At 48.7% G+C, this 13,700-nt stretch overlaps 1 protein-coding gene and 1 long non-coding RNA gene across 6 annotated transcripts in view; both read left to right on the forward strand.

Moving 5' to 3' along the window:
* Positions 1 to 2,150: 2,150 nt before the first annotated feature.
* On the forward strand, positions 2,151 to 6,254 carry LOC128572024 (uncharacterized). The gene is made up of 3 exons (XR_008376030.1): positions 2,151 to 2,222; positions 2,614 to 6,014; positions 6,054 to 6,254. It is a non-coding gene; the product is annotated as an uncharacterized LOC128572024 (long non-coding RNA).
* A 2,029-nt stretch (positions 6,255 to 8,283) lies between these two features.
* Positions 8,284 to 13,700, forward strand: part of ATP9B (ATPase phospholipid transporting 9B (putative)) — a 267,517-nt gene continuing 262,100 nt past the window's right edge. For 4 of the 5 annotated variants that reach the window (XM_053571330.1, XM_053571333.1, XM_053571334.1 and 1 more), the window contains exon 1: positions 8,284 to 8,468. In XM_053571330.1, coding sequence (XP_053427305.1) covers positions 8,347 to 8,468 — 122 coding nt within the window. In that variant the 5' untranslated portion in view covers positions 8,284 to 8,346. Of the gene's footprint in view, positions 8,469 to 8,752; positions 8,835 to 13,700 lie in introns of those variants that run through there. The other variant, XM_053571332.1, reaches the window with a different exon arrangement.

Raw genomic sequence — 13,700 nt, forward strand, 5'->3', positions numbered from 1 at the left:
CTACCCCTAACCCAAATCCAAACCCGACCCCAACCCCAACCCCAGACAGGGTTGAGTGGGAAAAGACAAAAGGGCCAGCTCAGGCCGTGGGACGAGAGGGTACCTGGGGGAGAGGGCCCCAGCCTGGCTGCAGCAGCGTGGTGGGGGCCTTCCTCCAGGTATGGGCCCAGCCTGGGGCTGGCTTGAAACCTCCAGCCACACGTCCTTCCTAAGGTGGAGTCTGTGCACATGGAGGGTGTTTGCCACACTCACGTCTTCAGATGTCTGTTGTCGCCCCTGCCCTTCCGACGTCCAGCCAGGCTCAGGCAGGTGGCAGCCTCATCCCAGGCAGAGAGCCCAGCCAGAGGCTTTCGAGGGCAGTGAGCCTCTTGGTCAGGACTGGCGGGAGTGCAGGGTGTTGAAGGAGCAGACTGGGCCAGCCGGGTGTGGCTGAGAAGTGGACGGTAGGGCAGGCAGCTCCCCCGGGTGCTGGAGGGAGGCGCATGGGCACGGCTCCAACGAGTCAGGCTTGCAGTGACCACTGTCTCGCAGGACGGGACTCCACCTGGGTATCTACACTAGTAAAGCTCTGGAAACAGTCTGTGGAAGGGTGGTCCCTGGGGTTGGGTGGGGGAGCGCAGGGCGGAGGGTTTCACTTTTGCCGGAGGAAGCAGGCGCGCAGGGTCAACCCACCTGCGTCACACACTTAAACAGTTCACAAGGTAAATTTCATGCCCAAGTGTTCTGAGCTCTGACTCGCGAAGCCGGACTCCAGTCCTTCGGTCTTCCCACAGAGCTCAGCGTTCCCCGGCCCCGCAGGCTCCTTTCCCTCCGCCTGAACCTTGAGATTCCTTAGAATCCTAGAAACTGGAATTTGGCCAATGTTTTTTTTTCCCACTTTTTTTATGTAATTTTTTTTATGAAGATCACATACAGATTGTTGGCCAAATGATCAAGAATACAAGTCATTTGCAGTAAGACTGACAATAGAAATGGGCCGGATGTATGCCACATGCCAGCCCAGCCCACACATCTCCTGCTCCAGATGCAGAACCGCCCAGGGCAGCGTCTTCCCCAGCAGACCGCAAAATTATGTGTTCTTGGCAGGTGCCTTGTCTGAAGCCCTGGCTGTGGGAGAGGCGACTGGTGAGAGCCTTGGAGCGAAAGTATCTAGAAGTGGCCCGAATCTGCCTGAAACTTCTCCAGGCCTATGGGAGATGAAGCACACTGCAAGGTGCCTGAACGCCATAGGCCAGGACCAGGATGGAGAGGTTGGAACCTAGCTGCAGGCGCAGGAAGGAGAGGTCAGAACCCAGCTGCAGGCGCAGGAGGGAGAGGTCAGAACCCAGCTGCAGGCGCAGGAGGGAGAGGTCAGAACCCAGCAGCAGGCGCAGGATGGAAGGCACCTTCCGGTGGCCCCGAGCCACTGTCAGGGGCAGAGCGCCGAGCCAGGAGGGCGCCACCTGCGGGAGGACAGGCGCCGAGCCAGGAGGGCGCCACCTGCGGGAGGACAGGCGCCGAGCCAGGAGGGCGCCACCTGCGGGAGGACAGGCGCCGAGCCAGGAGGGCGCCACCCGCCGAGGACAGGGGAAAGGTGAGTTCTGCCTGGGCAGGTCAGCGCCTGCTGTCTCACAGTTTCGTCTGTGGTTTTGCTCTTGGGCCTAGAAGCTGGTGAACAGAGCAGTTTGCCCAGCATGGGGCAGGGGCTTCCGCTGGAGCCCAGGGCGTTGTCACCTGGGTGGCGACCCTGTGGTTTAGTGGTGCCTGGTGGCTGGTGGCCTTTGGCCTTGGTCTTCTCTGTTGTCACTTGACTTTCTCCTTCACACGTCCTGGGGTTTCCTCGGCTGTTCCAAGGACCACCTTAGCAGGGCTATACCTCCCAGGTTGGCCAAGATAAAGGGGTCAGCCTTGATGACCTTGGTCAGGGCTTTTGAACTGAGCCAGACTAGTCCCATATGGGGCCAGAAGAGACCCAAGCGTCCCCACGGACTTCCTAGGCTCCTGCTCTTCAAGGTTCCACTGTAAATCCACAGCCTGTCCATGTCCAGTAGTCAGCAGTGATCTGCAAGTTCCTGGGAGCAGGGGATGGCCACAGTCGTGGCTGACTGGGGTGCTATGCTGGCCTTGGGCAGAGCCTCCTGGACAGGGGTCTCTGAGTGGCACAGTCCTCAGTGAGACAGCTTCCCTCCTGAGCCCAGAGGGGAGCCTCCTTTGGGCCAGTGACCTGTGTGGTGCAGCCCCAGGTCAGGTCCCCGTCACCCTACATGGTGCAGTCCCAGGTCAGGTAGGTCCCCACTACCCTGCGTGGTGCAGTCCCAGGCAGGTAGGTCCCCACTACCCTGCGTGGTGCAGCCCCAGGTCAGGTCCCCACTACCCTGCATGGTGCAGCCCCAGGTGGGGTCCCAGTTACCCTGTGTGGTGCATCCCCAGGTGGGGTCCCAGTTACCCTGTGTGGTGCAGCCCCAGGTGGGGTCCCAGTTACCCTGTGTGGTGCAGCCCCAGGGAGGGTCCCCACTACCCTGCGTGGTGCAGCCCCAGGTCAGGTCCCCACTACCCTGCATGGTGCAGCCCCAGGTCGGGTCCCAGTTACCCTGCGTGGAGCAGTCCCAGTTACCCTGTGTGGTGCAGCCCCAGGGAGGGTCCCCACTACCCTGCGTGGTGCAGCCCCAGGTTGGGTCCCAGTTACCTTGTGTGGTGAAGCCCCAGGTCCCTGTGCCAGCCCAGGAGACACAGGCATTTCAGCAGCTTGCATGTGTCTCTGTCTAGCTTTTCTTGGGCCACAGAAGCCAAGACAGCCACAGGTATTCCATCAGGCCAGAAGCAAACACCTTCACTTTGGGTTGTGATCCACTGTCTTTGTGCTCTCTTTTAGCATTTAGAAGTCATGGCCATATCCAAAGGATGTCCCTCTAATAATCAAGTCTCTTCTCTTTGCTAGGCCCATCCTCACCATTTCCTTCCTTTCTCATCCAAGGAGGTTGCCCGGTTCTGTTTTTGTAACAACTTTATTGAGTCCTAATTCACACCACACACCCATTTTAAGCATATAGTTCAGTGGGTTTCTTGTATTCATCACCATACTCAACACAAAATTGTGTTGCTATTTGACCTCTTCCAGCTTCTCTCCCTGGTGAGTTATGCCCTGCAGACAATCCTGCTGATCTTACGTAAATTGGGTTTATGGGGCCTCAGGCACTAGGCCACTGGCCATCTCCACCCAGACGTACAGCCTGTCTTCAGACATTGTAAAAGAGATAAAAAGACAACTCCCATGCAAACATGCAAGGAACAGGCTCCAAGGATTTTATTCAATTCATTCATTAACAAGGGAAGAGGTATGAGTCAGACATTAGAACTGGTTCAAAGAGTGTTTCAGGACCTAGGGATTTGCAGGCATTTTAATAAAGGAATGTTAAGATAAGATTGCTCAGTTAGGCACAAAACTGGTTGACATCTTAAAAAACAAACTGCATCATTTGGGAGTGTATTTTCTTACTTGTTTTAAAGTGTAGGTTTTCTTATTGTTTAGGTATGATGAGGCCAACAGATTAGGAGATGAGTGCCACTGAAAATACAGTTTGTTACTCATGGCTCCCAGGGGAAGGGGGCTGCCACCCCACCCCACCCCACCCAGGGCCACATTGGGAAGCCCAGAGTCTGCTGGAGGTTAAGACCCTCCTTTATAGTGGTTTCTGTGGGTGAAAGGAGTTAGGTGAGGCCAGCAGGCTGGGCAGGGTTAGCAGCAGCAGCCGGTTTGAGTCACTCCAGCAGGGTGTTGACAGAGACGGTCCTGCTCAACAGAGGAAGAGAATGGCTTTGTGGTGTTTTTGGTGGAATGTACTTGCAGGGCAGTCACTTGCTAGCTCTAAGAATGGACCAACCCTACCAGGGGTGGTCTCTCCCCCAAGAGGCCCCGAATGCCAGAGCATCAAGAATATAGAAAATGAGATAAGAGAGTTGATCTCAAGTAGACATAACTATTTGTGCCTCTACTGGTAAATATCTTCCTGTTAATGAGTGGACTAAGTGGCTTCCCCTAATCCTTAGGTGGGGCTCTCCCTTTGTATGACATGAAATGACATTCAATCCTCCTTTTCTTTTTGTCTCCAAGTTCTAGCCATCAGTATTATCTTCATAAAATCTGTGGCAACTTCAGGTTAACTGCTGAGAGTGTGGACACTGGAACCTGGATTCCAATTTGGCTCTGCAACTGCAAGCCCTGTGCCCTTGGGCTTCACACCTGCCCTGTCTGTGCTTCAGGAGCCTTGTAGGGGAAGGAGGGACCTGGTCTCAAAGGGACATTATTAAAATCAGTAGCTGCACGGTATACATTTTTCTATGCTTTTACTTTCGATCCTTCTGTGTCTTAATATTTAAGGTCAGATCTCTGAGACTTCAAGCATATAGTTGGATTTTAACTCAAGCTGATCATCTTTGTATTGAAGTAGTTTGTTTACATTTAATATACATAAAGTTACATTCAAGTTTATTTTGACCATCTCATTATTTGCTTTTTCTTTTTTTTTAGACAGAATCCTGGTCTGTCACAATCATAGTAGCATCATCATGGCTCACCCCAGCCTTAAACTCCTGAGCTTAAGTGAACCTCCTGCTTCAGCCTCCTGAGTAGCTGGTACTATACGCATGTACCACTGGGTGTAGCTAATCTTTTTTTTCTGTTTTTATTAGAGATAGGGTCTTCCTCTTCCTCAGACCGATCTTGAACTCTTGCCTCAAGCAAATGAGCAACCATACCTGCCTGCTTGTTATTTATTCCATCTTGTTTTTTTTTTTTGGCCAGGGCTGGGTTTGAACCCACCACCTCTGGCATATGGGACCAGCACCTTACTCCTTGAGCCACAGGCACCGCCCCCATCTTGTTTTTTTAAAACGCCTATGATGGGCTCCTTGAATTAATACACAGTATTTTTATTATTCCATTTCCTCCTTCCACTAACTTGTTAAACATTCTTTGACTGTTCTTTTAGTGTTTGCTCTAGGGCAGTGCTGCCTAATAGAACTTTCTCCTATGATAGAAATACTCTGTGACTGTGCTGGCACCCGTGTATGACTCCCTGCCCCAGGATCTGGGGACATCTGTGTTCCTCTGTAACAGGTATGTGCAAACTTCCTTGGTGAAGGACCAGTTGGTAAATATTCTAGGTGTTCCAGGCTGTATGATTTCTACTTAACTCTGACATATAACTTGACAGCAGTCATAGATAACATGAAAACAAATTAGTGTGTCCTCTAAAAATTTTATTTACAAATCAGATTTGTGACCGGAATATTTGCGTACCACTGCTCTGTGGCCTCATCCTCTTTGAGGTGACTTTGTTTCCAGGGCTCCAACTCAGAATAGAGCCTTTTCATGACAGACTATTTCCTAACCTAATCTTTTTGGTCCAGTGGTGATAGCAGTTTTTTCACTATTGCTTGTCCCAGTTAACACCTATGTGGCTTTCTTATTCTCACCCACATCTGTTAATAGTCTCTTAATTAAACTTTCTTCAGTTGAACATTTGAGTGTGCCATCTTTTGCCTAAGATTCCAACATATGTAACTTCACACTTACGTCATAGCAAGTATTTCACTGTGTCCTAAGTAACAATAAGCAGTTTACATATGTATCTCCTTATATCACCATCAGCCTAGGGGCAGATATCATGTCTTGGCTGTGTTCATATTCACCATAAACCCTGTTGGTCCATGCAAGCAACTGGAATGCAAAATCTTTCCTAAATTGCAGGAGCAGTGTAGAAATGATGCCGGGAGAGGTCAGAATTAGGAAAAAAGATGAAGTGTTTTCTGAAGTAAACAGGTAGTGAAAGAGGAAATTTTCCAGATAGATGGAGTATGTAAATTAGAGCTAGTAGACTTAGTCTCAATGTCATCATGGGAAGGAAAAATTATCAGTACTTGGTGTGAACAGAGTCAACTGTTGAGTGGTGAGTGAGATGGTGTGAACAGTCAGTTGTTGAGGAGTGGTGGGGGAGGAGATGGTGTCAACAGAGTCAATTGTTGAGGAGTGGTAGGTGAGATGGTGTGAATAGTCAGTTGTTGAGGAGTGGTAGGTGAGGAAACGACAAGAGTCAGTTGTTGAGGCGTGGTGGCGGAGGAGATGGTATCAATGGTCAGTTGTTGAGAAGTGGTGGGTGAGGAGATGGTGTGAACAGAGTCAGTTGTTGCGGAGTGGTGGGTGAGGAGATGGTGTGAACAGAGTCAGTTGTTGAGGAGTGGTGGATGAGATGGTGTGAACAGAGTCAGTTGTTGAGGAGTGGTGGGTGAGGAGATGGTGTGAACAGACTCAGTTGTTGAGAAGTGGTAGGTGAGATGGTGTGAATAGTCAGTTGTCGAGGAGTGGTAGGTGAGGAAATGACAAGAGTCAGTTGTTGAGGAGTGGTGGGGGAAGACATGGTATGAATGGTCAGTTGTTGAGGAGTGGTGGGTGAGGAGATGGTGTGAACAGACTCAGTGGTTGAGTGGTGGGTGAGGAGATGGTGTGAACAGAGTCAGTTGTTGAGGAGTGGTGGATGAGATGGTGTGAACAGAGTCAGTTGTTGAGGAGTGGTGGGTGAGGAGATGGTGTGAACAGACTCAGTTGTTGAGGAGTGGTAGGTGAGATGGTGTGAATAGTCAGTTGTCGAGGAGTGGTAGGTGAGGAAATGACAAGAATCAGTTGTTGAGGAGTGTTGGGGGAGGAGATGGTATGAACAGTCAATTGTTGAGGAGTGGTGGGTTAGGAGATGGTGTGAACAGAGTCAGGTGTTGAGGAGTGGTGGGTGAGGAGATGGTGTGAACAGAGTCAGTTGAGGAGTGGTGGGTGAGGAGATGGTGTGAACAGAGTCAGTTGTTGAGGAGTGGTGGGTGAGGAGATGGTGTGAACAGAGTCAGCTGTTGAGGAATGGGGAAGAGATGGTGTGAACAGAGTCAGTGGTTGAGTGGGGGGAGGAGATGGTGTGAACAGAGTCAGTGGTTGAGTGGGGGGAGGAGATGGTGTGAACAGAGTCAGTGGTTGAGTGGTGGGTGAGGAGATGGTGTGAACTGAGTTAGTTTTTGAATGGTGGGTGAGGAGATGGTGTGAACAGTCAGTTGTTGAGTGGTGGGGAGGAAATGGCATGAAAGGCCACTTGGAGCAGTGAGGCTGAGGTAGAGGAAGAATGATGAAGTTTGTTCAATAATTAGGAGGTCATTGGTGTCCTTTGAGAGCAGTGTCCATGGAATGGTATATATTCACTTCACGTAGCTAAGAAGCACATTGGTATTCAGAAAGTGGGAGAAACGAACAACCACTATCCATTAATTTTAAAAAATGGACACTTTTTAATGAGAAAATAACATACAGGCCTTAGTCAAGATAACCCTATAATCTAGAACCTTCTGTCCAAGACTGTGCTTCAAACAAGTAGCTATATGGGTATGTAAGTTTTGAATATGGAGTAACAAAAACAGACCAGAAACACAGACAAGTCCAGGAGCTGCGTGGCAGGTCCACTCAGAGGCTCAGTGAGCTGTCCTGCCTTGGTTAGCATGCTGAACAAATGCACCCACCTGCGACCTACCGTAGTTTCCTGTCGCGTGGGGCTTCTCAGGGGATCGTAGGCCTGGAGGCAGGAGAACGTAGACACAGGCCTCAAACCAGGACCGAACGCTGCGGAGGGACAGCAATAAGGACCAGAGAGAGACCCAAGAATAGGTCGCCTGGGCAGAGCCCACCCCGGTGGGGGCAGAGAAGGCAGAGGGGCTGTGGGACCCGGGGAGCGCGGCTAGACCGCCTTCAGCGCCCACGCGAGGCCAGGGTGGCACCAAAAGTCCACGCAGAGGGAGTCTCCTCGGGCGGGGCGCAGGGCCACCCGGGGGGTCTTCTCGGGCCGGACGCATTGCCCGGGTCCCCAGCTGACCGGCAGGCACCACCCGCCCACGCCGGGCGGGGCCCCGCTGAAGCCCCTTCGCCCCACTCTCCCTACGCCCCACCTGCGCGCTCGGACAGGGAACCTCCCGCCCCGTGCCCCAGACGCTCAGCGTCGTCATGGGTTCGGCGCAGTGGGGCGAGGCCTTAGGAAACCACGCCCCCAGCGCTCACGCCACGCCCAGTGACGTCCTCACCGGGCCTTTCGGCGGGGCGGGGTTCGGGACGCACTGCTACTTTTTTTGCCACCCGGGGGCCTCATCGAGGGCCGGCGCTTGGCGGGGTGGGGCCTTGGGACGCCACGGTCCCCGCGCCACGCCCTCGCCGCTCAGAGACGTCATCATGCGCCGACGCCTGGAGGGGGGGTTAGGGGGCGCGGGCGACGCCTCCGCCGGGCAGTGCAGAGGGGAGGGCGGGGCAGGCGGTCGAGGGAAGGGAGCGGGTTCGGCGTCTGGAGCATGGCCGACCAGATCCCTCTGTATCCGGTGCGCAGCGCCGCGGCGGCCGCCGCAGCCAATCGCAAACGCGCGGCCTACTACAGCGCCGCGGGGCCCGGGCCGGGGGCCGCCCGGCACAGCAGGTAACGGGGCGGCCGGCGCCGCGACTCCGCCCCTTCCCCACTCCCCTCAAGCGGCGCGGGCGGGCCGGGCCTGGCGGGCAGCGCCCCCGAAGTGAGGGGCCGAGCCGGCCCGCTGGTTCGAGATCGCCGTGGGTGGGCCGCTCCCCGGGGTGCGGCGTCGCCCCTCTCTGCGGAGGAATCGGGTGCTCAACTTCCTGAGCGGCCTAGCGCACGGTGAAAACCGCGAACAACTTTTGATTAGTATTGGAAATACACCTCCAAGGACTCATTTCCACCGAGGCAAAGTGCAGACGTCCGGAAGGCGTGCTCAGTACACTTCCAGACATGGACGAAGTGCTTTTTACTGACAAGACGTTTTGCTTTTAGGTGTGGGGAATGCGGATTTAAAAAGGTTAAACTGATTAGTGGGGCCACGGTTTGTTTGTAGAACTAAAACGTACAGACCTTTGGTTTAAAATGGAAGTCTCATACCCTAGGTTGGATTTGGCTCAAATTTATGTCTCACCCAAGAAACGGGGTATTCTTGTAGTTCGTGAAATTTTATTTTATTCCAGAGGACTTGTACAGGCAGTTAACCTTTAATACATGAAGACAAAGTAGAGATTTCACTGAGTATTCAGTCGCTTAAGAATGAGTTTTCAAATAATTCTTGGTTCCGGCTATTTGAGAGACTGTAGCATATAAGTGTGATGTTACAGAGCTGATTTGAATCCTGGTTCATTCACTACTACCCTGTTTCCCCGAAAATAAGACATCCTTCGAAAATAAGACCTACTTACAGGAACGATAAGACGTCCCCTGAAAATAAGACCTAGCGCATCTTTGGGAGCACACCTTAAAATAAGACACTGTCTTATTTTCTGGGAAACAGGGTAGCTGTTAGATCTTAGGAGACTGACTTAACCTCTAAGCCACAAAGTCCTCATGTATGAAGTTGAGGTCTGTGTTTTTCTCATGGCTTTGTTGAGGAGAACCTCTGTCAGGTACTCTTCTTTCAGTGTGTGGCCAGAAGTGGATTCTCCAGAACTGTTTTCTCATTTCCTCCTTGCTGTTACCTAAAGAGTAATTGCATTAGTAATTCCCAGGTTAATTTTTAGTTGATTATATGGAAATATGTCAACTATTTCAAAGTGGTTTACATCACAGTTTGAGTCTCTCAGTTTTTGCTTCATGTATTTTACCATCTATTTATTTTATTTATTTTTTTTTTGTAGAGACAGAGTCTCACTTTATGGCCCTCGGTAGAATGCCGTGGCCTCACACAGCTCACAGCAACCTCCAACTCCTGGGCTTAAGTGATTCTCTTGCCTCAGCCTCCCGAGTAGCTGGGACTACAGGCGCCCGCCACAACGCCCGGCTATTTTTTGGTTGCAGTTTGGCCGGGGCCGGGTTTGAACCTGCCACCCTGGGTATATGGGGCCGGCGCCTTACCGACTGAGCCACAGGCGCCGCCCTACCATCTATTTTTATCTTTATATCTTTTGGGTGGATTTCTCTCTTATTGTTAATGTAACGTTCTTTGTCTCTGGTAATTTTCTTTGCTCTGAACTCTTCTTTAGTAGATTAATTCACCCCACTCATGCTTTCTGTGGGTTGTTTCCATAATGTTAGCTTTCAAACTACCTATGTTGAATTTGAAGTGAGTTCCTTGCTGGGTCATGATTTTTATCCACTCTGTCAGTCTCTGACTTTTGATTAGTATAGTGATCATTTACATTTGAGAGAATTATTGATACATTTGAACTTAAGGATGCCATTTTATTATCTGCCTTCTGTTCGTTCTCATTCTTATTTCTATGGTTTTCTTTTCTTACTACCTTTTGGGTTAGTTGGACACTTTTTAGATATCTGTGTAGTGTTTTTTATTTTTATTTTATTTTATTATTTTTTTTTGAGACAGAGTCTCATGTCGCCCTCAGTAGAGTACTGTGGCATCACAGCTCACAGCAACCTCAAACTGTTAGGCTTAAGCGATTCTCTTGCCTCAGCCTCCCAAGTAGCTGGGACTACAGGTGCCTGCCACAACGCCCGGCTATTTTTGTTGTTGTTGTCCTTATTGTTTAGCTTTGTTGTTGTTGTTGTTTAGCAGGCCTGGGCTGGGTTCGAACCTGCCAGCCCTGGCGTGTGTGGCTGATGCCCTAACCACTGAGCTACCGGTGTCAAGCCTGTATAGTGTTTTTGAGTTTAAGTTGTTGTATAGTTTTTATAGTGTGTGCTCTGGAGATTACAATAAGACTGGGTGGTGTATTACCATGGCGTATTGGTGTCAATTGCACTACTGCCAGTAAAGGGTGAAAACCCCCTTTCTTTTAGGTTCCCACTTTAAATATGTTCTGAGGATCAGATGGTGTTACAATTTCTGTCTCAGTCATTGAATATGATTTTTAAAACTCATGATGGAGATAGTCTTTTCTTCCTCCTTGGTGTTGTAGAATTCTGTCTTTATCATGTTCTTTCTGTTTAAAAAACTTCCCATAACCCGTCTTTAAATTTTTTTCATCTGAGAATGTCTTTATCTGCCCTTCCTCCCTCCAGGATAGTTTTTTGGGTGTAGAATTCCTTAACGGGCCTTTCTTGGAAATCTTGTGTTCTGGATAACGTGTCATTTCTCTCTGTCTACTTTCAATTTTTTACTTTGTCTTTAGTTCTCAGAAGTTTAATTATAATGGTCTTATCATGGATTTTGGGGGGTTTATCTTGTTTGGTATTCACGAAGCTTCTTGAATCTTCTTGTTGGTTTTTGTCTTTCACCAAATTTAGGGAGTTTTGGTCATTATTTGTTCAACCACTCCTTTCTTCCCACTCTTTCTTGTCACCATTTGGACTCCAGTGACGACAAAGGTGGGTCTTATCCTGGTGTTACATAATTTCGTTGGGTTTGTCTTTTCTCCTCAGTCTGCCCCATGTGTTGTTTAGACTGTGGGGAACCTGCAGCTTTGGGGACATGTGTGACCTTTTGGATTCTTGAATGTGGTGGCCTTTTGAGTGAATCCAAATTTTACAGAACAAATGCTTTTAATAAAGGATTTATTAGATTTATTCCTGCCCTATATTTGTGGGCTCTTGTTCCAATGACAGTTTAATTTTCAAAGTCTTTGTGCTGTGATCTTTGGTCTGCTTGGTTAATTTATATGTTTTCATTGCGACTTTAACTGGCCTCTACTGGTGCTGGGGAGGGTGGAGGGGGATGCTCCCTCCTGGTGTGTGCTGTGGTGAGGAGGGGCATTTCAGGGCCTGGGGTGGGCTTGTCTGCTGACTCCTCATCAGTCTGTCTTGTTGGCAATGCTGGGCTGTCCTGATGCTGTTAGTGGTCCTCCTGTCCCTGGTGGGAGGGTGGGGTGGGCCTTCCAGGCTCCTTTCTTGCACCAAGTTGAGGATTAGGAGTTTTGGGCCTTTGTGGCTTTTTGCTAGGTGGGAGCAAATGAACTCCTGTGGTCTGTGTGTCCAGTCCTGGGTCCCACGAGCCACTCCCCACCCCCCACTGCTGCTGTCTTACCAGCTTTCAGACTCTCCTTTCGTGGGTGATGCCTCATCCACAGGTCTGTATCCAAACACCCTGGGGAGAAGCAGGGAGAGGTGATTGGTACTCTTTTGTCTGGACCAGAAGTTGTGCTTCGACATTATTTTTTGAAGTTAGGCTTTATTTTATTGCGATAACATATACATTTTTTTTAAGAGAGAGAGAGTCTCATCTGTTGCCTTGGGTAGAGTGCCATGGCTTCAGCCTAGCTCACAGCAACCTCAAACTCTTGGGGCTCAAGTGATCCTCTTGCCTCAACCTCCTGAGTAGTTGGGACTATAGGTGCTTGCCACAATTTTTCTATTTTTAGTAGAGAGGGAGTCTTGCTCTTGTTCAGGCTGGTCTTGAACTCTTCTTTTTTTTTTTGCAGTTTTTGGCTGGGGCTGGTTTTGAACCTGCCACCTCTGGTATATGGGGCCAGCACCCTACTTACTCCTTGAGCCACAGGCGCCGCACTCTTGAACTCTTGAAGTGAGGCGATCCACCTGTCTCAGCCTCCCAGAGTGCTGGGATTACAGATGTGAGCCACTGCGCCCTGCTTCTGTTATTGATTTCTAACATGGTTCCATTGTGGTCAGAGAACACATTGTAGTTTTAATTTTGAAACAGTTTGTTTTATGGCCAAATATACCATGTAAGTTGGTAAGTTGCCTCTGGATCTTGGAAAGTGTGTTTACTCATGGTTGTTGGGTAGAGTCTTCTGAAATGTTGATTAGAACTTGTTAGTTGAGGATCTTGTTGAATCTTAACTGTACCCCTGCCTGTCTACTGTGTAATGTTTGGTCAGCTGCTAAGAGTTGAAGTCTCCCCAACTGTATTTAAGGGTTTATTTATGTCTCTTTATGAGTTTTATCAGATTTTGCTCCAGGTATCTTTCAGTTGTGTGGTTTGGTGCAGACATATTGAGATTGCTTTGTTCTAGATGGATTGGCAAATTTGATCATCAATCATGAAGGCCCCTCACCTGTCTCTGGTAACTTTTCATTCTTCTTGATCTGACATTAATATGGCCACTCTTGATCTCCTTTTGCTGTATAATTTCCATCCTTTTAATCTCAACCCACTTGTATATGAATCGAAGTTCTCATAGTTGGTGTATGGTTGGTTCATTTTTTTTATCCACTACCAATATATGTCTTTTGATTGTTATATTTACAACATTTATGTCAGTGTAATGTTTGATATGTTAGGGCTTATGTCTGCTATTTTATTGTTTTTTTCTGTTTTTTTTTTTTTATTTGTTTCTCTGTTTTCTTTTTCCTTCCTTCTTATTGGTTACTTGAACATTTTTTTTGAAACTCCATTTTTATTTATCTGTAGTGTTTTTCAGTGTATCTCTTTGAAGAGATATTATATAGTGATAACTCTAGGAAGTGCATTATATGTACTTAACTCATCAGTATACTGTTGTCCATATTTTTACAATTTGAGTAAAATGTAAGGTCTTTACCTCTTTATGTTCCTTTATCTTCCATTGGTAATACGATTCTTTTGTAAAATCATATATAAATATTATATATGTAAAAGTATATAAATTAGAATCACCTATCAGAGTGTTAGAGTTTTTTGCTTTGTATTTCAAACATAATCTAGGGAAGTATAGAAGAAAGCAAGCCTGTTATATTGACCGTACTTTAACCTTTCTGTTGTTTCCTTATTTCTTGGTTTTCTAATATTTCTTATTTCTGTCCAGATTCAAGAACTCCCTAACT

Source organism: Nycticebus coucang, chromosome 19 (assembly GCF_027406575.1).
Source record: "Nycticebus coucang isolate mNycCou1 chromosome 19, mNycCou1.pri, whole genome shotgun sequence".
Taxonomy (NCBI): domain Eukaryota; kingdom Metazoa; phylum Chordata; class Mammalia; order Primates; family Lorisidae; genus Nycticebus; species Nycticebus coucang.